This window comes from Balaenoptera ricei, chromosome 2 (genome assembly GCF_028023285.1).
Source record: "Balaenoptera ricei isolate mBalRic1 chromosome 2, mBalRic1.hap2, whole genome shotgun sequence".
Lineage (NCBI taxonomy): Eukaryota > Metazoa > Chordata > Mammalia > Artiodactyla > Balaenopteridae > Balaenoptera > Balaenoptera ricei.
In genome coordinates this window covers 14,084,978-14,112,973 of record NC_082640.1, presented here as the reverse complement: position 1 = coordinate 14,112,973, position 27,996 = coordinate 14,084,978, and the positions used below count along the sequence as shown (strand labels likewise).

The 27,996-nt window shown below is 38.4% G+C and overlaps 1 protein-coding gene across 10 annotated transcripts in view; it reads left to right on the top strand.

Moving 5' to 3' along the window:
• MLLT10 (MLLT10 histone lysine methyltransferase DOT1L cofactor) overlaps positions 1 to 27,996 on the top strand; it is a 252,759-nt gene that overhangs the window by 74,496 nt on the left and 150,267 nt on the right. For all 10 annotated transcript variants that reach the window (XM_059911217.1, XM_059911207.1, XM_059911201.1 and 7 more), the window contains one exon: positions 19,847 to 19,956. In XM_059911217.1, coding sequence (XP_059767200.1) covers positions 19,847 to 19,956 — 110 coding nt within the window. The remainder of the gene's footprint in view (positions 1 to 19,846; positions 19,957 to 27,996) is intronic.

The window sequence follows — 27,996 nt, the reverse complement described above, 5'->3', positions numbered from 1 at the left end:
AGTCAGTAAACATATCCATCATTCCTAAAACTTTCCTCTGATTTCTTTGTACTATATCTGAACCACCTGTTCCTTCTTTCAGGCTTGTCCCAGGTAACCAGTGGTCTGTTTTCTATTACCATAGATTAATTTGCATTTTCTAGAGTTTTATATAAATGGAATCTATACGTGTGTTTCTGTGTGTGTCTAGACACACAAATATATAATAGACACACAGTGCATGGGCAAATAGGAATGAAATGGCTAGTTTATAGTGAGTCCATGCTTAACTGTTTACGGAACTGACAAACGCTTTTCTGCAGCGGCTGTAGCGTTTTACGCCCTGTCAGGAGCATGTGAGAGTCCCACGCGCTCTGCATCCGGTTCAGCGCTTAGTATGTAGGCAGGCTTTTATTTTTTCTTTTTAAGTGGCCTTAAAAGAAGTGTATAGTTGGTATCCTTGTGGGTTTTTTTTTTTCCAGGTATGTGTATATGTACATCTTTGAGATGATGTTCTGTCATCGGTTATTACAAGATATTAAATATAGCTTCCTGTGTTATACAGTAAATCACTTTTGCTTATCTGTTTTATGTAGTAGTGGGTATCAATCCCATACTTCTAATTTATCTCCCCGCCTCCCCTTTGGTAACCATAAGTTTGTTTTCTATGTCTGTGGTATCTTTGTAGTTTTAATTTGAATTTCCTTAATGAGTAAATAAGTTTGAGCTCCTTTTCATGTGCTTACTTGCCATTCTCACATCTTCTTTGGTGATATGTGTGTTCAAATCTTTTGCCCTTTTAAAATAATCAGTTCTCTGTTGTTGATTTTTAAAATATAACAGCTTTATTCACGTATTATACAATCAATTGAACCATTTAAAGCATGTAATTCAGTGTTTTTTACAGTATTCAAAGACTTGTGCAACCATCATCACAATTAATACTTTCATCCAGCCAAAAATATACACTAATCATTAGCATTCACTTCTCACTTGCCCTCAACACCTCCAACCTAGGCAGCTTTTTAGTCCAGTTTCTGTCCATTTGCCTATTCTGGACATATCGTATAAATGGAATCTACAGTATGTGGTCCTTTGTGACTGGTTTCCTATTTTTGAGCTTTATTCATGTTGTAGCATGTATCAGTACTTCATTTGTTTTAATTGCCAAGTGATATTCCAGTGTATGGATATGCCAAATTTTGTTTATCCATTCAACAGTTGAGGGATATTTGGGGTTGTTTCCACTTTTGTTTTTTTGGTGTGTGTGTAAATATGTTTTAATTTCCCTTCAGGTTATTCTTAGGAGTGGAATTCCTGGGTCATATGTTAAAACTCTTACCCTTTTGAAAAACTGCCAGTCTATTTCCCAAAGTTGGTGAACCATTTTGCATTCCTACTACTGGTGTGTTAGATGTCCTATTTCTCCAGATCCTTGTCAACGCTTTTTAATGTTTGTCTTTTTTATTTTAGCCATCCTGATAGATGTGAAGTGGTATTTCATTTTTTGATTTGTATTTATTGAATGAGTGATGATGTTGAACATTTTTTCATGTGCTTATTGACCACTTATTTATGTGTGTTCTGACAATCTGTGCCTTTTAATTGGGGTATTTAGTGCATTTACTTTTAGTGTGATTAATAATGTGGTTAGATTTAAATCTGTCATCTTGATACTTGTTTTCATTTGTTCCATCTGTCTTTTGCTCTCTTGTATTCTTTTTTGGCTTTTGATTTTTATGATTCTATTTTATCTTCTTTGTTGTGTTACTAGCTATATATTTTGTTGTGTTGTGTTACTCATTGCCTTGGGTTTAAAATATAATAAATCTTTTCCTCAGTACAGTCTACCATCAAGTGATGTTATTATTCTATGTCACCTATAGTATAAGACCCTCAAAATAATACAGTTCCAGGGGCTTCCCTGGTGGCGCAGTGGTTGAGAATCTGCCTGCTAATGCAGGGGACACGGGTTCGAGCCCTGGTCTGGGAAGATCCCACATGCCGCGGAGCAACTGGGCCCGTGAGCCACAATTACTGAGCCTGCGCGTCTGGAGCCTGTGCTCCGCAACAAGAGAGGCCGCGACAGTGAGAGGCCCGCGCACCGCGATGAAGAGTGGCCCCCGCTTGCCACAACTAGAGAAAGCCCTCGCACAGAAAAAACGAAGACCCAACACAGCCAAAAATAAAATTAATTAATTAATTAATTAATTAAAGTTAATGGGTTAATAAAAAAAATAAAATAAAGTCTTTAAAAAAAAATAATACAGTTCCATTTCTCTTTATTTGGCCTTTATGCAATTGTTGTCATGTATTTATCTTTGTTATAAACCCCACAATGAATTATTATTTTTGTTTAAATAATTGTTTGTTAGACTCTTCCATGACTCTACTTAACTTTTTAAATATATGGAGTAAAGTTATAGTAACCGTTTTGTTGCTTTTTCTGTTAATTTTATCATTTATATCAGTTCTTTTTTTAAAAAATTAATTAATTAATTATTTATTTATTTTAATTTTTGGCTGTGTTGGGTCTTCGTTTCTGTTTCTGTGCAAGGGCTTTCTCTAGTTGTGGCAAGCGGGGCCACTCTTTATCGTGGTGCGCGGGCCTCTCACTATCGCGGCCTCTCTTGTTGCGGCGCACAGACTGCAGACGCACAGGCTCAGTAGTTGTGGCTCACGGGCCCAGTTGCTCCGCGGCATGTGGGATCTTCCCAGACCAGGGCTCGAACCCGTGTTCCCTGCATTGGCAGGCAGATTCTCAACCACTGAGCCACCAGGGAAGCCCATTTATATCAGTTCTTGATTGATTATTCTCATTGTGGGTTGTGTTTTCCTGCTTCTTTGCATGCATGGTAATCTTTGATTGGATTCCAGACATTGTGAATTATACTATTTTGGGTGCTGGCTTGGTGTGTGTATGCAATTTTAAAAACAGATAACATTAACATAACAAAATTAACTATTTTAAAGTGAACAATTCATTGGCATTTAGAACATTCATGGTGTTGTACAACCACCACCTCCACCTGTACGTAATTGTAAAACATTTTTATCACCTCAAAAGGGAACCCTCTACCCTTTAAACATTTGCTTCCTATTACCCTCATTTCTTGTCTAACTCGTTGGTCGTTTAAGACTGTGTTGTTTAATTTCTAAATATTTCTAATTTTTTCATTTCCTCCTTTTAATGATTTCTAGCTTCATTCCACTGGAGTTGGAGAAGATACATTGTATGCTTTAATTCTTTTTAAATTTATTGAGATTTATGTTCTAACATAGAGTCTGTCTTGGAGAATGTTTCATGTGCACTTGAGAAGAATGTGTATTCTGCTGTTGTTGGGTTGATTGTTATTTTAGGTTTAGCTGGTTTATAGTGTTGTTCAGGTCTTTTGTTTCCTTGTTTATCTTCAGTCTAGATGTTATATCCATTATTGAAGGTGGGGTGTGGAAGTCTCTAAATATTAGAACTGTCTATCAATTCTTTCCATTTTTGCTTCATGTAATTTGGGGCTCTGTTGTTTGATGTGTGTGTTTTTATAATTTTAACACTGATGAATTGACTTTTAAATTAACATATAATGTCCTTCTTAGTCTCCCTCCCTCCTCTCTTTCCCTCCCTCCCTTCCTCTCTCTCTCTCTCTCTCTCTCTCTCTCTCTCTCTCTCAACAACTTTTGACTTAAGGTCTTTTTGTGTGGTATTACGGTAGCCATCAAGGTCTGGTTTGGTTACTATTTGCATGGAATATCTTTTTCCATCCCTTTACTTTTAATGTTTGTGCCTCTGTATCCAAAGTGAGTTTCTTGTAGACAGTATTCAGGCAAAGCTTGGAGATACTTTGATTTTGGTTCCAATCACTGCAGTAAAGTGAATCACATGAATTTTTTGGTTTCTTTCTGCATATAAAAGTTACATTTATACTATACTTTATTAAGCATACAGTAGCATTATGGCTAAAAAAAAAAATGTACGTGTCTTAATTAAAAAATACTTTATTGCCAGAAAATGATAGCCATCATCTGAGCCTTTTTTTTTTTGTCTTTTTAACACAGGCTTTATTGAAACATAATACTAATACAGAAAAGTACACAAATTATAAATGTATAAGTCAATAAATGTTCACAAAGTGAGCACATTTATCTAGTCAGCACTAGATCAAGAAACAGACCATTACCCCAGAAGCCCTCATGTCCCCCTTCTAATCAAGGGTAACCAATATCCTGACTTCTTACAGCACCATAGGTGAGTTCTATGTATCTTTGAAATTTAATAATTGGACTCATTTAGTAAATACTTTTTGTGTGTCTGGCTTCTTTTGCTCAGCATTATATTTGTGAGATGAATTCAGTGTAAGCATGTAATTTAAGGTTATTTTTGAATTTAATTTATTTTTTTATATAGCAGTATAGTCATCAATTTTATTAGTCTTCTTATTAGTCATCAGTTTTATACACATCACTGTATACATGTCAATCCCAATCTCCCAGTTCATCACACCACCACCCCTACCCCCCACCGCTTTCCCCCCTTGGTGACCATACGTTTGTTCTCTACATCTGTGTCTCAATTTCTGTCCTGCAAACCGGTTCATCTGTACCATGTTTCTAGGTTCCACATATGTGCGTTAATACACGATATTTGTTTTTCTCTTTCTGACTCACTTCACTCTGTATGACAGTCTCTAGATCCATCCACATCTCTACAAATGACCCAATTTCGTTCCTTTTTATGGCTGAGTAATATTCCATTGTATATATGTACCACAACTTCTTTATCCATTCGTCTGTCGATGGGCATTTAGGTTGCTTCCATGACCTGGCTATTGTAAATAGTGCTGCTGTGAACATCGGGGTGCATGTGTTTTTTTGAATTATGGTTTTCTCTGGGTATATGCCCAGTAGTGGGATTGCTAGGTCATATGGTAATTCTAGTTTTAGTTTTTTAAGGAACCTCCATACTGTTCTCCATAGTGGCTGTATCAATTTACATCCCCACCAACAGTGCAAGAGGGTTCCCTTTTCTCCACACCCTCTCCAGCATTTGTTGTTTGTAGATTTTCTGATGATGCCCATTCTAACTGGTGTGAGGTCGTACTTCATTGTAGTTTTGATTTGCATTTCTCTAATAATTAGTGATATTGAGCAACTTTTCATGTGCTTCTTGGCCATCTGTATGTCTTCTTTGGAGAAATGTCTATTTAGGTCTTCTGCCCATTTTTGGATTGGGTTGTTTGTTTCTTTAATATTGAGCTGCATGAGCTGTTTATATATTTTGGAGATTACTCCTTTGTCCGTTGACTTGTTTGCAAATATTTTCTCCCATTCTGAGGGTTGTCTTTTCATCTTGTTTATGGTTTCCTTTGCTGTGCAAAAGCTTTTAAGTTTCATTAGGTCCCATTTGTTTATTTTTGTCTTTATTTCCATTACTCTAGGAGCTGGGTCAAAAAGGATCTTGCTGTGATTTATGTCATAGAGTGTTCTGCCTATGTTTTCCTCTTAAGAGTTTTAAGTGTCTGGCCTTAGATTTAGGTCTTTAATCCATTTTGAGTTTATTTTCGTGTATGGTGTTAGGGAGTGTTCTAATTTCATTCTTTTACATGTAGCTGTCCAGTTTTCCCAGCACCACTTATTGAAGAGACTGTCTTTTCTCCATTGTATATTCTTGCCTCCTTTGTCATAGATTAGTTGACCATAGGTGCGTAGGTTTATCTCTGGGCTTTCTATCTTGTTCCATTCATCTATGTTTCTGTTTTTGTGACAGTACCATATTGCCTTGATTACTGTAGCTTTGTAGTATAGTCTGAAGTCAGGGAGTCTGATTCCTCCAGCTCCGTTTTTTTCCCTCAAGACAGCTTTGGCTATTTGGGGTCTTTTGTGTCTCCGTACAAATTTTGAGATTTTTTTGTTCTAGTTCTGTAAAAAATGCCATTGGTAATTTGATAGGGATTGAATTGAATCTGTAGATTGCTTTGGGTAGTGTAGTCATTTTCACAATATTGATTCTTCCAATCCAAGAACATGGTATATCTCTCCATCTGTTGGTCTCATCTTTAATTTCTTTCATCAGTGTCTTATAGTTTTCTGCATACAGGTCTTTTGTCTCCCTAGGTAGGTTTATTCCTAGGTATTTTATTCTTTTTGTTGCAGTGGTAAATGGGAGTGTTTCCTTAATTTCTCTTTCTGATTTTTCATCATTAGTGTATAGGAATGCAAGAGATTTTTGTGCATTAATTTTGTATCCTGCAACTTTACCAGATTCATTGATTAGCTCTAGTAGTTTTCTGGTGGCATTTTTACGATTCTCTATGTATAGTATCATGGCATCTGCAAACAGTGACAGTTTCAATTCTTCTTTTCCAATTTGTATTCCTTTTATTTCTCTTTCTTCTCTGATTGCCGTGGCTAGGACTTCCAAAACTATGTTGAGTAATAGTGGTGAGAGTGGACATCCTTGTTTTGTTCCTGATCTTAGAGGAAATGCTTTCAGTTTTTTCACCATTGAGAATGATGTTTGCTGTGGGTTTGTCATACGTGGCCTTTATTATGTTGAGGTAGGTTCCCTCTATGCCCGCTTTCTGGGGAGTTTTTATCATAAATGGGCGTTGAATTTTGTCAAAAGCTTTTTCTGCATCTATTGAGATGATCATATGGTTTTTATTCTTCAGTTTGTTAATATGGTGTATCACATTGATTGATTTGCATATATTGAAGAATCCTTGCATCCCTGGGATAAATCCCACTTGATCGTGGTGTATGATCCTTTTAATGTGTTGTTGGATTCTGTTTGCTAGTATTTTGTTGAGGATTTTTGCATCTATATTCATCAGTGATATTGGTCTCTAATTTTATTTTTTTGTAGTATCTTTGTCTGGTTTTGGTATCAGGGTGATGGTGGCCTCAGAGAATGAGTTTGGGAATGTTCCTTCCTCTGCAATTTTTTGGAAGAGTTTGAGAAGGAGGGGTGTTAGCTCTTCTCTAAATGTTTGATAGAATTCACGTGTGAAGCCATCTGGTCCAGGACTTTTGTTTGTTGGAAGATTTTTAATCACAGTTTCAGTTTCATTAATTGTGGAGAGCCTATGCTTAGTACCCACAGGGCTGGAATATTTTCTGTTTCTTCCTGGTTCAGTCTTGGGAGGTTACACCTTTCTAAGAATTTGTGCATTTCTTCCAGGTTGTCCATTTTATTGGCATAGAGCTGCTTGTAGTAGTCTCTTAGAATGCTTTGTATTTCTGCGGTGTCTGTTGTAACTTCTCCTTTTTCATTTCTAATTTTATTGATTTGAGTCCTCTCCCTCTTTTTCTTGGTGAGTCTGGCTAATGGTTTATCAATTTTGTTTATCTTCTCAAAGAACCAGCTTTTAGTTTTATTGATCTTTGCTATTGTTTTCTTTGTTTCTATTTCATTTATTTCTGCTCTGATCTTCATGATTTCTTTCTTTCTACTAACTTTGGGTTTTGTTTGTTCTTCTTTCTCTAGTTGCTTAGGTGTAAGGTTAGGTTGTTTATTTGAGATTTTTCTTGTTTCTTGAGGTAGGATTTTATTGCTATAAACTTCCCTCTTAGAACTTCTTTTGCTGCATCCCATAGGTTTTGGATCGTCGTGTTTTCATTGTCATTTGTCTGTAGGTATTTTTTTATTTCCTCTTTGATTTCTTCAGTGATCTCTTGGTTATTTAGTAACGTATTGTTTAGCTTCCATGTGTTTGTGTTTTTATGTTTTTTCCCTTGTAATTGATTTCTAATCTCATAGCGTTGTGGTCAAGAAAGATGCTTGATATGATTTCAATGTTCTTAAATTTACTAAGGCTTGATTTGTGACCCAAGATATGATCTATCCTGGAGAATGTTTTGTGATCACTTGAGAAGAAAGTGTCATCTGCAGTTTTTGGATGGAATGTCCTATAAATATCAATTAAATCTATCTGGTTTATTGTGTCATTTAAAGCTTGTGTTTCCTTATTAATTTTCTGTTTGGATCTGTCCATTGGTGTAAGTGAAGTGTTAAAGTCTCCCACTATTATTCTGTCACTGTCGATTTCTTCTTTCATAGCTGTTAGCAGTTGCCTTATGTATTGAGGAGCTCCTATGTTGGCTGCATGTATATTTATAATTGTTATATCTTCTTCTTGGATTGATCCCTTGATCATTATGTAGTGTCCTTCCTTGTCTCTTGTAACATTCTTTATTTTGAAGTCTATTTTATTTGATATGAGTATAGCTACTGCAGCTTTCTTTTGATTTCCATTTGCATGGAATATCTTTTTCCATTCCATCACTTTCAGTCTGTATGTGTCCCTAGGTCTGAAGTGGGTCTCTTGTAGACAGCATATAGATGGGTCTTGTTTTTGTATCCATTCAGCAAGCCTGTGTCTTTTGGTTGGAGCATTTAATCCATTCACGTTTAAGGTAATTATCAATATGTGTGTTCTTGTGACCTTTTTTTTTAATCGTTTGGGTGTGTTTTTGTAGGTCGTTTTCTTCTCTTGTGTTTCCCACTTAGAGAAGTTCCTTTAGCATTTGTTGTAGAGCTGGTTTGGTGGTGCTGAATTCTCTTAGCTTTTGCTTGTCTGTAAAGCTTTTGATTTCTCCATAGAATCTGAATGAGATCCTTGCTGGGGAGAGTAATCTTGGTTGTAGGTTTTTCCCTTTCATCACTTTAAGTATATCATGCCACTCCCTTCTGGCTTGCAGAGTTTCTGCTGAGAAATCAGATCCCGCAAGTTGTGCTGGCGGGGCAGCGCGGGGTGGGGTGGGAAAAGGAGAACAATAACAAAGTAAAGAATAAAATTAGACTAGGGAACTAACAGCTATGTTAGAAAAAATACGGAAATAAAAATAAAGGTGAAAGAACAACTAAAAGGTAAAAGAGAACCACAATAGTAAAAAAGAGGAGGAGGAAAAAGAAAAGGTGGAAAAGGTCTTGGCTGTGGAGGTCGAGGCCTAAGCAGGGGTGAGGTTTGGGTGGTGGGCAGGGCCTATGCTTAGTACCCACAGGGCTGGAAAAGTCCTGGGTTGGGGTGGCTTAGGCTCCACAGAACAGAATGGGCCCAGACATGCCTCCTGCCTCTGGTCTCAGAGGGTGGGGGACCCCACCTGGGAGCCCAGAAGGCTTTCTGGGCTCGAGTGGATGGGGCAGAAGCCCTCCTCTCCTGCTCCTACAGTCATGGAGGGCCCCTCGCGCCTGCCTCTCCACATCTCCCCAGCCTCCCTCCTATGCCCCCAGGGCCAACACAGCTGGGAGGGGGCTTTTTAGGGCGCGGGCCTGTCTGGGAGCTCAGCAGGCTCTGCTCCTTTCCCGGCTCCTCTGGTCCTGGAGGGCCCCTCCCGCCTGCCTCTCCTGTTCTCTCCACCCTCCCTTCTACGCACCCAGGACCAACCCAGCCCAGAGGGGACCTTTGAGGGCATAGGACCCGGCCTAGCCTGAGCCGGGCAAACATCCCCTGCTAATTGGGCAGGGGAAACGCTGGGCCCGCTGCCCCCTGATCCGAGCCCCTGAAGGTCCCTCCAGGTGTGGATACCCCTCCCCACCTCAGCCACCCCTCAGGGACGCCGGTCCTGTCCGGCCTCCACTTCTCCTCCCCCCCTCAGTCCCCCCACATCCTACCGGTTTTCTTGGGGGTTCTTCCTGTCTCCTTGGGCATCAGGGTCCCCCACTGGTGTCTGGCAGGTGCCCCAGTTGTGGGGAGATGCGCACTCTGCGTCTTCCCACACTTTCATCTTGACTCCTCCCTTTAACCTTACAAAATGTATTTCTTAATTTTTAAAACTTTAAAGTTGAAATTATTCTTTGATCCATAGGCTGCAGAATGGAAAATATGTTAGCAGGCCTGAAAGCGACATAAAACTCATTGTACAGCTCCATTAGAGTTCTTGAGTGATGAGGTACATTGTCGTTGAGCAGTATTACATTGGAAAGAATCTTTTTTCTGAGCAGGAGATCTCAGCTGTTGGCTTAAAATATTCAGTAAACCATGTTGTAAACAGATGTACTGTCGTCCAGGATTTGTTGTTCCATTTTTAGAGCATAAGCAGAGTAGATTTAGCATAATTCTTAAGGATTCTAGGAGTTTTGAAGTACTAAATGAGCATTGGCTTCAACTTCAAGTCACCAGCTGCATTAGTCCCTAGTAAGATAGTTGGGGGTGTTGTCAGGGCCTTTGAAACGTTGAAGCCAGGCATTGACTTCTCTAGCTATGAAACTCCTAGATGTCATCTTCCAGTTGAAGGCTGTTTCATCTACATTGAAAATCTGTTGTTTAGGGTAGCAACCTTCGTTAATTATCTTCGCTAGCTCTTCTGGATAACTTGCTGTAGCTTCTGTATCAGCACTTGCTGCTTCACCTTGCACTTCGATGTTACGGAGGTGGCTTCATTCCTTAAACCTCATGAAACAACCTCTGCTAGCTTCATACATTTCTTCTGCAGCTTCCTCATCTCTCTCAGTCTTCTTAGAATTGAAGAGAGTTAAGGCCTTGCTGTGGATTTGGCTTTGTTGTGGCTGGCTTGATCTTCTATCCAGACTCCTGAAACTTTCTCCATATCAACAATAAGGGTGTTTTACTTTCTTATCATTTGTGTGTTCACAGTAGTGTCACTTTTAATTTTCTTTAGGAACTTTTCCTTTGCATTCACAACATAGCTGGCTCTTTGGTGCAAGAGGCCTAGCTTTCAGCCTCCCTTGGCTTTTGACATGCCTTCCTCACTGAGCTTAATCATTTTTAGCTTTTGATTTAAAGTGAGAGATGTGCAATTCTTCCTTTCGCTTAAACACTACTTGAATTGAACACAATTTCAATATTGTTGTGTCTCGGAATAGGGAGGTCTGAGGAGAGGGAGAGAGATGGGGGAACAGCTGGTCAATGGAGCAGTCAGAACATACAACATTTGTTGAATTAAATTTGCTGTCATGCATGGGTGTGGCACCCCAAAACAATTAAACAGTAACATCAGACATCACTGATCATGGATACTATGACAAATATAATAATAATGAAAAAGCTGAGATATTGTGAGAATTACCAAAATGTGACAAAGAGACATGAAGCAAGCAAATGTTGGAAAAATGATGCCAGTAGACTTGCTTGATGCAGAATGGCCACAAACCTTCAATTTATAAAAAACTCAACATCTGTGAAGAGCAGTAAAATGAGGTATGCCTGTATAGTTGGAGCATATTCTTAATTCACTTAGCCAATCTCTCTCTCTTGTTTTTGACTGGATAGTTTAACCCGTTTCCATTTAAAGTAGTTACTGATAATTTATGCCATTTTACTATTTTTCCTGTACGTTTTATGCCCCCCTTTGTTCTTCTATTTCTCCAATATTGCCTTTTTTCTTAAATTGATTTTTTTGGCTTTGTGCCCTTTTGATTGCCTTCCTTTTTTTTTTTCTTTTCTTTTCTTTTCTTTTCATTTCTTTTTTTTTTTTTTCTTTTTCCCCCTGCGGCATGCGGGATCTTAGTTCCCTGACCAGGGATTGAACCCGTGCCCCCTGAAGTGGAAGCGTGGAGTCTTAACCACTGGACCACCAGGGAAGTCCTGTCTTCCTTTTCTTTTTTTTTTTTTTTAAAGATTTATTTTTTATTTATTTATTTTAGGCTGCGTTGGGTCTTAGTTGTAGCATGTGGGATCTTTGTTGAGGCACACAGGATCTTTCGTTGCGGCGTGAGGGCTCTTTGTTGTGGTGTGCGGGCTTCTCTCTAGTTGTGGCGTGCGGGTTTTCTCTTCTCTAGTTGGGGCTTGCAGGCTCCAGGGCACGTGGGCTCTGTCGTTGTGTCGTGCAGGTTCCAGAGCACGTAGGCTCTGTAGTTTGTGGCACGCGGGCTCTAAGTTGAGATGTGCAAGCTCAGTAGTTGTGGCGCGTGGGCTTAGTTGCCCCACAGTATGTGGGATCTTAGTTCCCTGACCAGGGATTGAACCCATGTCCCCTGCATTGCAAGATGGATTCTTTACCACTGGACCACCAGGGAAGTCCCCCGCCTTCCTTTTCTTTTGTGTATATTTTTAAGGCACAGTTGACCTTTGAACAACATGGGAGATAGGGGCACTGACCCACTGTGTAGTCAAAAATCCAAGTATAATGTATAGTTGGTCCTCCATATATATGTGCTTCCTCCATATCCAAGGTTCCACATCCACGGATTCAACAAATTCTGGATCGTGTAGTACTGTAGTATTTACTATGGACAAATTGTGGGTAAGCGGACCTGCACAGTTCAAACCTGTGTTTTTCAAGGGCCAACTTCATTTCCTTGCTGGTTTCCATGAGGATTACAATTAACATCCTAAATTTGTAATAACTTTGAATTTTTTTTAAAAATTTATTTTTGGCTGCATTGGGTCTTTGCTGCGTGTGGGCTTTCCCTAGTTGTGGTGAGTGGGGGCTACTCTTCGTTGCAGTGCACGGGCTTCTCATTGTGGTGGCTTCTCTTGTTGTGGAGCATGGGCTCTAGGCGTGTGGGCTTCAGTAGTTGCGGCATGTGGGCTTCAGTAGTTGTGGCATGCAGGCCTTAGAGCGCATGGACTTCAGTAGTTGTGATGCGTGGGCTCTAGGACATGCAGGCTTCAATAGTTGTGGTGTGTGGGCTCACTAGTTGTGGGTTGTGGGTTCTAGAGCACGGGCTCAGTAGTTGTGGCGCACGGGCTTAGTTGCTCCGTGACACGCGGGATCTTCCCGGACCAGGGATTGAACCCGTGTCCCCTGCATTGGCAGGCGGGTTCTTAACCACTGCGCCACCAGGGAAGTCCCACTTTGTTTGAATTGATACCAACTTAGCTTCAGTAGCATACAAAAAATTCTGCTCACATTCCCCCACCTTTCTCTTGTTTTTTCAAAATTTGTGTCTTTATACATATCATGTGCCCATTAACATAGACATAGTTATTTTTTTCATGCATTTGTCTTTTAAACCATGTAGGAAATATAAAGAGGAGTTACAAATCAAAACTATCATAATGCTGGCTTTAATTTTTACCTATATTTAACTTTTACTGGCGTTAAAAAAAATTTTTTTTTTTTTTTTTGGTACGGCTTTTAGTTACTGTCTAGTGTTCTTTCGTTTAGCCAGAAGGACCCCCTTTCCAATTTCTTGTAGGGCAGGTCTCTTAGCAACAGATTCCCTCACCTTCTGTTTCGTTGGGAATGTCTGTCTTTTTCCATATTTGAAGGATAGCTTTGCTTGATTTAGAATTCTTGGGTGACAGGTTTTTTTCTTTCAGAAATTTAAAAATGTCATTGTACACACCCTAATGGCGCCTGTTGAATTCGTGAGAAATTTGTTGTTTAATCTTACTGAGGATTCTTTGTATGTGACAAGTTGCTTTTCTGTTAATCCTTTAAAGATTATCTTTTTCCTTGGCTTTTAGCAGTGATTATTATTTTATCTCAGTGCAGATCTCTTTGTGTTTATTGTTCTCGTGGTTTCTTGAGCCTCTTGAATGTGTAGATGCACGTAATTATCTAATTGGGAAGTTTTTGGCCAATATTTCTTAAAATATTTTCTCTGCCTGTTTCCTGCCTGTTTTCTTCTGGAATTCCCATTGTTTGTATGTTAGTAGGCGTGATTGTGTCCTACAGGTTTCGTAGGCACTCCTCTGCTCCCCTTTTTTAAATGCTCCTGAAACTGGATAATTTCAATTGGTCTACCTTTAAGTTTACTGAGTTTTTTTCTTTACCTACTCAGATCTGTTGTTGAGACCCTCTAGTGTATTTTTCATTTTGGTTATTATAATTTTCAATGTCAATGTTTCTGTTTGATTCCTTTTTGAAATGACTGTTGATTCTCTGTTGAGACATCATTGTCCTGGTTTCCTTTTAGCTCCTTGACCTTGCTCTCCTTTATCTTTGAGCAGATCTAAGACAGTTGATTTAAAGTCTGCATTAAATGTCTGTGCTTCTACAGGGACAGATTCTCTTCAGTTCTCTTGTGAATGGGCTATACTTTCTTTTTCTTTGCATGCTTTGTAACTCTCTTGAAAACTGGATGTACTGAATATTATGATATGGTAACTCTGGAAAGTGGGTTCTTTACTCACGGTTTAATTTTGTTGCTTGCTGTATGCTGCAGTTATTTGCCTTTTTAGTGGTCTTCTATACAATTTTTTAAAAAGTGTACATTCTTTGTCACTTTGATCTCTAAAGTCTGTTTCTGTAGTTTGTGTTCAGCTAGTTTTTTTTTTTTTTAATTAATTAATTTATTTTTATTTTTAGCTGCACTGGATCTTCGTTGCTGCGCACGGGCTTTCTCTAGTTGCGTCGAGCAGGGGCTACTGTTCGTAGTGGTGCGCAGGCTTCTTTCTCATTGCGGTGGCTTCTCTTGTTGTGGAGCACTGGCTCTAGGCACGCGGGCTTCAGTAGTTGCAGCACGCAGGCTCGGTAGTTGTGGCTCACGGGCTCTAGAGCGCAGGCTCAGTAGTTGTGGCGCACAGGCTTAGTTGCTCCGTGGCATGTGGGATCTTCCCAGACCAGGGCTCGAACCCGTATCCCCTGCACTGGCAGGCGGATTCTTAACCACTGCGCCACCAGGGAAGCCCTCAGCTAGTTTTTTGACAGAGATTTGCTTGAATGCCAGGTGCCAAAATAACGAGAGAGAGGGAGAATCAAAAAAAAAAAAAAGGAAAAAAACAACACCTCTTCCAGTCTTTGCAGATTGGCTCTGTGCTAGGACCGTTCCTTCAGTGAGTGGCTAGCCAGTCTTCTTACCACTCTCCCTTACTTAGCCTTCACTTCCTGCTTGCCCTGTACGACGAGAGACCAGAGATGAAAGTTTAGTGTCTTATCAGGTCTTTTAGGAATATGCATCCTGCCCTGGGCATGTGGTGCTGTCTAAATTCCCTAGAATGAACAGACACTTTTCAGTGCCCCAATTTCCAAGAGAAACTTTGTCCCCAGCTTTTCCTCTTAGGCTCTTGGCACTAGGTTATATGCTTGAACCATGATCTTTTGCCCCAGGAACCTGTGGGTATTTTATCTGCCTTACAGTGATTTGAGGAATACCCACCACTTTTCTGCCCTGAGTGAGTTCTGAGCTTGTCAAAAGAATAAGCATGTTGTGTCAGTTCTTCAGTAGCCCACAGACACTTTAAAATAGAAAAACACGGGGCTTCCCTGGTGGCACAGTGGTTGAGAGTCTGCCTGCCAATGCAGGGGATACGGGTTCGAGCCCTGGTCTGGGAAGATCCCACATGCCGCGGAGCAACTGGGCCCGTGAGCCACAATTGCTGAGCCTGCGCGTCTGGAGCCTGTGCTCTGCAACAAGAGAGGCCACGATGGTGAGGGGCCCGCGCACCGCGATGAAGAGTGGCCCCCGCTTGCCACAGCTAGAGAAAGCCCTCGCACAGAAACAAAGACCCAACACAGCCATAAATAAATAAATAAATAAATTTAATACTTGCTACTCTAACTAGCTCCTCTGACATCTCTCTGTATTCACTATAAAAAAATAAAATAAAATAAAATAAAATAGAGAAACACAATTCTTTGCAAATAAAGTCTGCTCTGCTCCTTCTGAAGCCAGAAGCTGGGGTTCTTCACTGGGAATACAAAGTGCTATCTTCAAGACCTCTGCTGAATCCATGGGTCAAGGGAAAGTAAAAATTCCCAAAGCTTCCCTGCCTTTTTTTTTGGGGGGGGGGGCTGCGCTGCGTGGATTGCGGGATCTTACTTCCCTGACCAAGGATTGAACTTGGGCCCACAGCAGTGAGAGCACTTGAGTCCTTACCACTGGACCGCAAGGGAACTCCCACTTTCCTGCCATTTTTAAGTTGGTTTTTTCTGACTTAGCGTTTGCTTGGTTGCTGCAAACCTTTCACTCTCTTTCCCAGAGTCCTGACAAAATTGGTTCTGATAGTTTCTGCTTGACTTCTTGATGTTTCTGTGGTGGAATGTGCCCTTGGAGTGGCCTTCTCCCCCATTTTTGCTAACATAAATCTGGATATTTTTGCATCCCTGTAAGTCTCCTTGAGTTTTGTTCTGAAATACAGTTATGTTCCTTGGAAACAGTTTGATCTTTTCAGGTCCTGCTCTTATGATTTATTCAGTGGGTCCAGAGCAGCGCTCAGTCTAGGGGTACTTATTCCCACTACTGAGGCAAGACCTTTATGAGTCTTTTACCCAGTGAAAGCCCTGTGAGTTAGGAGTTTTTCCAGTCTGGCTCAGGGAACAGGCACTGTTCCTAGCCCTTTGTGCCAGCTGGATACTGTTCCCTCTAATCTTTTTGGATGGTTCTTTTTCCAGCCTCAGGTAATTTCTCTACTCACATGTTCTCTGTTTAATACTCATGTAGTGCTGTTTCTCTTTCTCTGTCTTTGAGTGTTCTCTCTCTGAAGGGCTTTCATTTCTGGTACTTTGCTCTGCCAATTTTAGCTTTCTTGGTCTCACCCATCTGCTATACTTTGAGAGTATCCTGGGCTTGGCCTCAGTTTCTCTCCCTGAGTCTTGGCCTGGAAGAACTCTCAAGACATTAAGAGGGGGCAAACGGAGGGCTCACCTCATTTGTCTCTTACCTCTTTGAGATTGTTGTCCTTCTGTACCTGATACACAGGTATCTTGAGAACCATTGTCTGAATTATTTTGTCCATTTTTTTTTTTTATTTTGAGAGTGTGGGGTATGCATTGTTTCATGCAGGAGGATAAATTTGGTCCTTGTTATTCCATCTTGACCAATTTCCTTCTATTTCTTCTTAGCGTTGATATTTTCTCGTATTTCATTATTTTTTTGTTCCCTCTTTTCTTCCTTATTTGTGATTATAATGAATATTTTTAACATTGCATTTTAATCAGTTTAATAATGCAGTTATTTAATATTGCATTTAAATTTAATTGTAAATTAAATTACCTTTTGGGCCATATCTCTTTCTGTATATACAAGTATTAATATTTATCTGTGTAGTGGTTGCTCTAGGGATTACAAATTTCATACAAATAAGTTCAGTCTACTATGTGTACCACTTCACGCAAAATGTAGAAACCTCGAAACTGTGTAAATCTGTTTTACCTGCTCCTTCCCCAATCTTTGTTATAGTTTTACACACATTGAAAACTTTACAAGACAGCATTTTAACTTTTGATGTAAGCAGTCATATGTATTTTAAGTGAAAGGAGGTATTATGATTGCTTTATCAGCCAATAATCTATCAAAAGTACCTGCATGTTTATCATGCTTCATTTTCCCCTTCATCTTGGAGCTTACTTCTTGGGTCATTGTTTTCTGCCCGAGGAAAGTTGTTTGGTATTCCCTTTAACGGAAATTCGTTTAGAGATATTTTTTGGCTTTGTTATTTATCCAGTTCTTTTAATGATAACTTGCCTTTGGGTTATATTAAGATTTTTATTTCTCTTTTTGGTTTTCTGTAGTTTTATTAATGTGCCTGTATGTGTATTTATATTTATTTACCCTGGGATTTATTGTGGTTCTTCAGTCCATGACTTGCCATCTTTCTTCTGTTTTAGAAAGTTTTTAGTTATTATCATTTTTTAAAAGATTTATTATTTATTTATCTATATCCATTTATGTGTTTATTTTTGGCTGCGTTGGGTCTTAGTTGCGGCACGCGGGATCTTCATTGAGGCATGCAGGATCTTCCTTGAGGCATGCGGGATCTTTCGTGGCGTTGCTTGGGCTCTTTGTTGTGGCGTGTGGGCTTCTCTCTAGTTGTGGCACACAGGCTCCAGGGCATGTGAGCTCTGTAGTTGTGATGCATGGGCTCCAGAGCGTGTGGGCTCTGTAGTTTGCGGCACACAGGCTTTCTAGTTGAGGCGCGTGAACTCAATAGTTGTGGAGCGTGGGCTTAGTTGCCCCACGGCATGTGGGATCTTAGTTCCCTGACCAGGGATCGAACCCGCGTCCCCTGCACTGTAAGGCGGATTCTTTACCACTGGACTCCCAGGGGAGTGCCAGTTATTATCATTTTAAATATTGCTTTTGTACCATTTTTTTTTCTCTCATATTTCTCTGGGACTCTAATTACATGTGTGTTAGGCCTGCCCATCATGTTGTTTTTGTTTCCTGTCTTTTTGTATTTTTCATACTTTTGTGCTAATGTTCTGAATATTTTCTTCTGACATATTTTGTTGTTGTTCTAATTCTGTTTTCGGCTATGTCTAAGCCATTGTTAATCCCATTTATTGATTTTATAATTTTTGTTTTTACTTCTGTAATTTTTGATTTAGAGTTTTCAGTTCTTTGAAGAAATTTTAAATTTTGTGTTGTGTGTATTTGAACATAATAAGCATACTTTTTATAAACGTCCATATCTGAAACTACAAAATACAAATATGTTTTGATCTTCATGTTTCTGCTGGTTTTCATTCATGTTGTCTTGACTCTCATGTGTTTAGTATTTTTCATTGTGCCGAAAATGGTAATGAACTAGTATTAGAAATTATTTGTAGCCAAAATGACATTGTTTTCCTCTAAAGAGGATGTATATTAGCTTCTGTCTGGTGTCTGGGGGCACTTGTAATTTAGGGTTATGTGAGTCAAATTTCAGAGTTTGAGATGATCAAAGCCCAGCTGCAGTCTCTGGGCGGGCCTATGTACTTTTAGTTTATTGTCATTCCTGGCTTGCAGCCCCTCAGTGTTGCAGCTGAAAGAGGGAAAGGATTTACTAGTGTTCTTCTTTTCCCTTAGTTGTCTGTGGACATAGATCCCTGTACTTTCAGCCCTCTGAGTTTGTCAGAAGTACCTTCCACTCTCTCAGCTGCTTTCTTTGAAATAGGCAAATGTCCCCTGGGCGGCAAAGTGGTCAAAAGTTGTACTTAACTCCCTTGACTTCCATCCTTTTCAGGTTTTGGCCCCAGCAATTTCTTACTATGACATCAGCTCTTTGATACCTTTAGTCACATTTTGAAAATTAAAAGAAACAGCATTTAATATTAATATTTAAATTGATAAATTGTTAATATATTTTAAGTGAAATATTAAAATAGTAGAACAATGAATGTTATAGTATTAAAAATGTCAACATTTGTATAACAGTTAAAAATTTAAAGTTGACATTTAAGATTTAAAGTATTAAAGTTTTTATTATAGGTTTTCAGCTATAAAACTTCATACTTTAAAAATTAATTAATTAATTAATTAATTAATTAATTCTTGGCTGTGTTGGGTCTTTGTTGCTGTGCACGGGCTTTCTCTAGCTGCGGCCAGCGGGGGCTACTCTTCGTTGCGGTGTGTGAGCTTCTTGTTGCGGAGCATGGGCTCTACGCACCGGGCTTCAGTAGTTGTGGCACACGGGCTCAGTAGTTGTGGCTTGTGGGCTCTAGAGTGCAGGCTCAGTAATGTGGCACATGGGCTTAGTTGCTACGTGGCATATGGGATCCTCCCGGACCAGGGCTCGAACCCATGTCCCCTGCATTGGCAGGCGGATTCTTAACCACTGCACCACCAGGGAAGTCCCAAAACTTCATACTTTTATAGTGGTTCTCAGAGGAATTATTGATCTGAATTATTCAGTTTACTCTTATGAAAAGTGTCAGTGCCAGCATCTGAATTAAAAATTTCCCTTGGGGAGTTCCCTGGTGGCCCAGTGGTTAGGATTCTGGGCTTTCACTGCTGTGGCCCCAGGTTCAGTCCCTGGTCAGGGGACTGAGATCCATCCGGCAAGCCTTGCGGCACAGCCAAAAAAAAAAAAAAATTTCCCTTTATTTGTGTTACTGTGTGTATTAACTGGAGAAACGACTAAGCGTCTTATCAGTGGTGGTTTGACGATCAGTCAGTAGTGATAATTTGTTAATGTTTTTGTTGTATATTTCCTAAAATGGACATTTAAGGGATCTGTTCATAAAGTTAATAATTTAATTTATCTTTGAAAAAGCTTTATTGAAAAATGGAAAAATGACATTATTTTTGTTTATTTATTTTTAGGTTGGGCTCATGTGGTTTGTGCCCTGTATATTCCAGAGGTACAGTTTGCCAATGTTTCTACAATGGAACCAATTGTTTTACAGTCTGTGCCACATGATCGTTATAATAAGGTATAGTAGATATTATTTTATTGATGTTTGAATATAATTTTTTTGTTTTAAAACTGGGAAGTGTAAAGGAATTTTTAAATTTTGTTTTATTACAGCCCTTCATTAAAAAATTTAAATTAAATGCCTCCATTGATTTGGAAAAAGTGTAATTACTGTGGTAAACTACAAGTATTAAAATATGTTACTAAGGTCATAGGAGTACAAAACAAACACACACAAAACTTTATTACCTTTTATATTAACCTAGGTATTTAAGCTTCTAACATTTTAATCTGTATAGATTTGTTCTTTTTTTAAAAAAAATATTTATTTATTTATTATTTTGGCTGCACCAGGTCTTAGTTGTGGCACTTGGGATCTTCGTTGCAGCATACAGGATCTTTAGTTGCAGCATGCGGGATCTTCTAGTTGCGGCATGTGGACTTCTTAGTTGCGGCATGCAGACTTCTTTGTTGTGGCATGTGAACTCTTAGTTGCAGCATGAATGCATCCCTGGTTCCCCGACCAGGGATCGAACCCGAGCCCCCTGCATTGGGAGCGCAGAGTCTTACCCATTGGACCACCAGGGAGGTCCTTAGATTTGTTCTTTAAGAATTACTTTTATGTTCTTTCAGACATTGAGGATCTATTAAATTTGAATTAATCATTATTTGGTATAATATTCGTATGATGCTACACATCCTGTCTTAAAAATAATCCTATCATAGAATATTATTTGCTCATCTCTCCTCTCCACATTATTTTGTTCCCCCGAGATAGGATTTTTATTGTTGCCTTTTTTAAAAACCTTAGTTAATGTTCACTTTTTTCCTGTATCTTTTTCTTAATTTATATTATTGTTTCATTCTCTTTTGCATATTATTGGATGATTTTTTTTTTATTAGCCACTGTGTCTTTAAATATAGTGTTACCATTTTTAACTGAAAGTACCTGTTGATTTATTCCATTGGTGAAGAAAGTGTCACTGCAGCCAGTTCTAAGGTTTTCAAAATACTAAACATTTTGTAATGTAGATCGTTAGTATTTATTTTTTAAAAATGGAAAATATGGAGAAAAAAATAGGAAAATGCGAGACAGAAGTCATCTAAAATCTTTTTTGTGTGCATTTTTACATATACTATATAACTGTAAAAAGTTTGGATCATAGTGCTTATACTGTTCTGTTTTTGAAACTTAATAACCCTGAACATCATTTTGTGTTAATAAATTATATTTTGCCATTATTTCTAGTGGATATTTAGCATCTAATACAAAGTATTATTAGTTTCGATAAAATATAATTTATTAGGAACGCCTTAGGAACGCCTTCTTGTTGAAGAGCCTCACTTGGTGTTTGGCGTGTACATACCAGCTGAATTTTTGTGTAAAAGAGTATGAACATTTTGGAAGCTTCAGTAAATATATTGTGTGACGTTGTTCTAGCATGCAGTGTCTCATTTAATAATCACACTAGTTATATGTGAGATTGCACATAATCTTATATCCTGTTAAGTGCACTGTATATTACCATTAAAACAGTCTTTGCTATTCTTTTTAGTGAAAAATATTACAGTGTTTGAATGATTTTCTTTGAATATTAGTAAGGTTAAATATTTTAAAGTTTTTTAAAAAGGTTATTCATGTTTGTTAATTGATCTTGAATAGCTCTTCGTTCAATTTAATATTGTAATGTTTTAATTTTTTCTTACAAAATGTTTTTTATATTGGAGATGTTATTCTTTATTCTTATATACTTGCTGTGAATGCTTTTGCCCATAACTTAACATTTTCTTTTTAATTTTCATTATGTCTTGATGGTTTTTATTGTTGTTGGTATTCTAGCAGGTTAATTTCTTCTAGTTTGAAGTTTAAAATTTTTATGTAATTTATACAACTACTCTTTATTGTTTCTGCCTTTGTTGCCATGGAAAGAAAATCTTTCTCTACACTAATGTCTAAGTATTTTTTTAGTACTTTCAAAATTCATTTCTAAAAATACTTGTTTTTTTCCTTTCAATTTTGAAATAATTTCAAACTTAATTTAAGGTTGCATTAATAGTACAAAGACTTCTTCCTCTCCTAAACCATCTGAGAGTAATTTATCATATAACACTGACACCTCTGAATGCTTTAGTTTGTATTTCCTATAAAGAAGGACTTTCTTCTGCATGACCAGAATACAGCCAAAATCAGGAAATTAACACTTATGCATTATTACTGTCTAATCCAGAGACCCCATCATTATTTGCCTAATTTTCATTCATGTTTTCTTTTTTCCCTTTCATAGCAAAAAGATCACAGATTGCTTTTTGTCTCTTAAGTCTCCTGAATAGTTACTCAGTCTTCCTCTGACTCTCATAACTTTGATACTTCTGAAGAGTATAAGCCAGTTATTTGTAGAATGGATTTTTATAATGTTTCCACATGATTAAATTCAGATTATGTGTTTTTGGCAGGAATATCACAGAAACGATGCTATGTTCTTCTCATTGCATCCTGTCAGGTGGTACATGATTTCAGCTTTTCCCATTACTGGTGATTTTACCTTCATCACTTAGTTAAGGCAGTGTCTACAGGATTTCTCCCCTGGGAGTTTAATCTTTATTCCCTTTATAATCAGTAAGCATTTTGTGGGGAAGTACTTTTTATGTAAATATCTTGTTCCTTGTGCCCTTTACTCACTAATTTTAGCATTCGTTGTTGCTTCTTTGCTTAATCTATTAGATTGATGGCAAGTGGTGGTTTTCTAATTCCATCTTTTACATTCATCAGGTGGCATTCCATTTTAAGGAAAAGCTTTCTCCACTCCCCAGTTATTTATATTAGTATGGACTAATATTGACTTACATGTTAATATTTTATTTTAATGGGTCATTCCCCATTACTGTCACTTATTGTGATGTTCGTATTGTCCCAGGTTTGGCCAGTGGGACCTCTTCATGTTGGTTCCTGTGTCTTCTGACATGGTTCCATCATTGTTTGAGCACTTCTTTACTTCTGACATGACAGTATGTTCTAGGCATATCTTGAACCATTCCTGTCTTAGCCCTAGAATAACATTTCTCCAGGGAGCCTTGATTTGTTTTCGGTGAGAATGGTATTTAGAAACCAAAGTGGACACTAGGTGTGCTCATTGTTATTAGGATGTTGCTACTTCCAGGCCCTCTCAGTGTGTATAGATGCAGAGATACACACACATTCACATCTATGTCTTCTTTATATTTTGAAGTTGGTGAGGTCACACAGATACTTCTGATTTAGTATATGGATTTATGTATTAAATACAAACATATCTGTATGTATTTCTGTACCTGTCTATGTATCTATTTATTTATCGAACCATAAACTCCTAGGAATTTCTTAGTAATTTCCCTAAACCTAATCCAACAGCACAGGGTTCATTCTAATGTTTTTTTCTTTTTGTGTTATGACTCTCATGCCAGACAATGAGAAACCTGACTCCCATTATCCTCAATATATTTATTTGATCATTCTCTCTTATATTAACAAATCTTCTGTTGCTGCCACCCCATAATACAGAGGCCAGCCTAACCATGTTGAGGCTCAGACCTCACTCTGGGTTGCTGCTGCTTCCCTGCATGTCTGCCTTTTTCTTTTTAAACCATTTTGGGGGTTTGACACCCAGCTTCAGTCCAGAACTACCCCTTCTCCCCTCACTTTGCTCACTTTGCTCAGGTTCTTACAACTCATTTGGACACCACCTCCACCCCAACCCCCAACCCTCTCATGAGCGCCAACACTACTGGGGCTCTGATACTTGAGTTGGCCTGCCCCTTCCTTCCCAGGATAGATGCTAGCATGCTTGGCCCCAGCTCATGGCTTTAAGACTAAAGTACTCAAGAAGTAAGGGAGGGAGTATAGAGGAAGAATGAATTAATTTAGATATAAATCTCCTATCCAGTTAGAGTTAAGTTTAGAATATGGTGAGATATGTGTGTAATTTTTCCCCTCCCACGTGGTTTAGTCATTCTTTTCAACACTATTATTGAATAATCTATGTTTTGCACAGTGATTTGAAATACTGTTTGAATCATTATTAAATTCTTGGGTATTCTTGACATTTTTTCTGTTCCATTGATGTGTCTTTCTATTCTTATTCTAGTACCACACTGTTTTAAATTATTATGGGTTTAAATACATCTTGGTACATGGTAGAACAAATACTGTCATGTATTTCTTTTTTTAGATGAACATTAAGAGTAACAATACAATTTTAATTTTACTGGTGCTACAGTGAAGTATTATTTTGGGGAAGAATTGATCTTTTTGGAATATTGAATCTCCCCTTCCAGAAACATGGTGTATCTCTCTGTCAAATTTTTTTCCTTATATGTTTCTTGGATTCTTATGGTTGTTGGTTTGTATAGTTAACCTTAAAAAGAATAATATTCTGTTCATGAATATTCAGTATGGTTAATAGGGGACATGTAATTCTGAAATGATAGGAACAGTTGGAAAATGGATTGTTGCATTTTGGAAGACATCAATCTTTTTTTTTTGGGGGGGGTGGGGGTGGGGGCACACCACGCGGCTTGTGGGATCTTAGTTCCCTGACCAGGGATTGAACCTGGATCATGGCAGTGAAAGCGCCAAGTCCTAACCACTGGACTGCCAAGGAGCTCCCCTGGAATACATCAGTCCTTGATGAGTGGTAGTAAAGGATAATGTGGAGATTATTAATAAATGTATTGGGCACTTAAAATGGACCTGCTTTGCATTGTGCTAGACGCTAAGAGTTCAGAGTTGCATAAAATACAGGGTTTATCTCCATGTGACACTTAGACAGTCAAGTAAATATATAATTACAATGTATGAAAATAATAAGAGATTATAAATAATAAAAAACCTGAATGGAGTATTATGTAACATAATGAAAGGAGGGATTATTTTTGTCTAAGGAACTGAATAAGGCACACAAAGATATAAGGGCTGTGCATGATAATAAGAAATTTGACCTGTGGAAGAAAGAATCAAATAATAATTCTAGACAGAGAAAGTAGCATAAATTAGGGTAATAGGTGCAAAGGGGAGGTGCTAGGCAGTTCAGATAATAATAAATAATCCTGTGTGGCTGGAACACTGTAGGATTTAGAAGAAAAAAAGGAAAATTTCTAAACTATTTGTATAGTATATCCAGTTGCAGAGAATTCACTGTGTTGACTTATGTTGTTAAATTTTCCAAGTCATTACATATATAGTGGCCAGTTTCTGTACCATTTGTCATTAGATTCTCGTTTTTATTTTTTGACCTCTCACATTTTCTCGTATCAATTCCTTATTTCACTAACATATACATTTTGTTAATAAATGTGAGTGGCATATGTTACCTTTAATTGCGTTTCAATAATTTTTAAGAAATGGGAAGATTGGGGCAACATAGATATTTGGGAACTTTTTTGGGTGGTCTTGTGTTCTTTAGAGTCAAGGAAGCATTTAGTTTAGAAGGCTGCAATTTCCATAGAGAGTAGTTGGCAGATGATGGGTATATCCTGGATTTATCTTTTTGAATAGCTTTTATTTACTGAATGGTCATGAAGGAACAAGTATTTATAAGTATAGGAAGGATCATAACAGACCAAGCAGCCAAACCAAAAATACTATAAAACATGGTGTCATTGAATTATAAGAGGATAACGGTAGAGGAAAACTTAGAAATTGCTAGCCCAACTTCCCTTTATCTTTTTTTCTAAAGGAATAGATGTGGAAAGCTTTAAGAATTTTTTTTTTTCTTGAAGTATAGTTGATTTACAAAGTTGTGTTGGTTTCAGGTGTATAGTAAAGTGATTCAGTTATATCTATGTCTGTATACACATACATACATATATATGCTTTTTCAGATTCTTTTCCATTATAGGTTATTACAAGATATTGAATATAGTTCCCTGTGCTATACAGTAGGTCCTTGTTGTTTACCTATTTTATATATAGTAGTGTGTATATGTTAATCCCCAATTCCAAATTTATCCCCCATGTGGTGTGTGTGTGTGTGTATACACACACACATACACCCCCCCCACACATGTTCTTTATCCATTTATATATCAATGGACATTTAGGTTGCTTCCATGTCTTGGCTGTTGTAAATATGAACAGTGGGGTGCATGTGTCTTTTTGAGTTATAGTTTTCTCTGGATATATGCCCAGGAGTGGGATTGCTGGGTCATAGGTTAACTCTATTTTTAGTTTTTTAAGGAACCTTCATATTGTTCTCCATAGTGGCTGCACCAGTTTACATTCGCACCAAAAGTAAATACCTCATCTCTTGTGTCTAGGCTGCTCTGTAACTTGCTTTGGCTAATAAAGTGCAGTGGAAGTAACATTGTGTGACCTCTCTCTGTGGCTTGATGATCTGTTTCCTGAGCCCATTGGGGTGGCCCTGCCCCTTCATCCTCCTCTAATGATACCTTATGTTTAGGTTGAGGGCTGGAATATTGGGTGATTTGGTGCCACAGAGGTTGGTTTCTTTCTGTGCTCTTCCTTTTACCACACGTTTGCCCCACCTGTTAGTGCTAGACTGCTGCTGTTTATTATTTGATGTTTTGGGCTTTTGATTTCTTGGTTGTTTTGGTGCAGCCTCAGTCCTTGGTGGGCTCTGTATATCTGGGCCTCAGGGTTTCACCAATTCATTGCCTCCTCCTTTTGGCAGACTTTGCTCTACATCTGTGGAAGGACTTGGGAGGGAGACAGCTTCCTGACTCTCCCCAAGTGCTAGAAGATCTCCGATAGATTAACAAATCCTGGGGTCAGGAATTTTTCTTGCCCCTTGTTTAGGGGTAAAAGATTTTCTCCTTTGTCCTCCTAGCCATCATGGGTCTTTACTCATGCCCTGGGTGTGACAGGATTTGCTGCCAATCCCCCAGACACTCAGGGCTTTTGAGAGTAGTGTCTGGGCAAGAGGTGGGATTTCATATCTTTGCCTCAGTGGCACCTGATCCTCTCCTTCATGCCTGCACCACCAAGGGAGATTCTTTCTGGTTGTTTTGTCTCCTTGCTTCCAGTCTTCCCCAAGAGCTCCTTGTAAGTCTTCATGGAGTGGAGCCTGTGAGTGAGTGTGAACTCCGGTCTCTGGTTCCAGTGGTTCTGTACTATTGCAGTAGCCCACAGTCAGCCTTTAGCAATTTGTTTACATTTTAGCTGGTTTCTTATCTGCATGTCTTCCTCCACATTTTCGTCCCTTGCTCAGTCGTTAGTGGATAGTCTGAGTGTCTTGTGGTTTTTAGGCAGCTGAAGGAGAGAGTGTGTCTGCCCTTGGAATTCAAACTATTTGGTTGCCTTTGCAAGTGCAAATCTTTCATAGTTTCAAGAAAAGTTGTGGGTTTTATAGTTTAAATGGCTTTTTCTTGATAGGTTTGGAGTGATGTTCTTTCAGCTCTCTACTTTTTAGGTAGAGTTGGAATTTGGCCCCTGAATCCTTTTGATATGAACACTGTTTCTTTTATTCAAAATATTAGGTCAGACTGTGACTTTTTTCCCCCTTAAAATGAAAGCTTTCAGGCTGTAAATTTGCCTCTGAGTATAGCTTTATTCACATACTTGACATTTTATTTAGATGCGATTTTGTTGTTTGGGATCATTTTCTCAATAAACCTCAAGTTAGTTTATAATTTTTCTTCTTGATCCAATAGCTATTGCGCAATTTAAAATTTGCAAATCACTTTTTTCCTCCTTTGATTCATGTGTCTTGGAAGCTCTTGTTGGTTGCATGTATATACGCTTATAATTGTTATAGCCGTTTTATTATTATAAAATCTCTCTCAACAGTCTATTTTTTTGTCTGATAATAAGCCACTTGTGTTTGCTTGCCTTTTGCATGGTATATCTTTTTTCATCCTTTTAACTTACTTGTGTCTTCAGATCTAAAGTATGCATTGCCTTGTGTTTGCTTGCCTTTTGCATGGTATATCTTTTTTCATCGTTTTACTTTTAACTTACTTGTGTCTTCAGATCTAAAGTATGCATCTTATAGATGGCATATGGAACTTTTTTTTTTAATTCAGTTAATCAGTCTTTGCCTTTTGATTGGATTATTTTCATATTCAG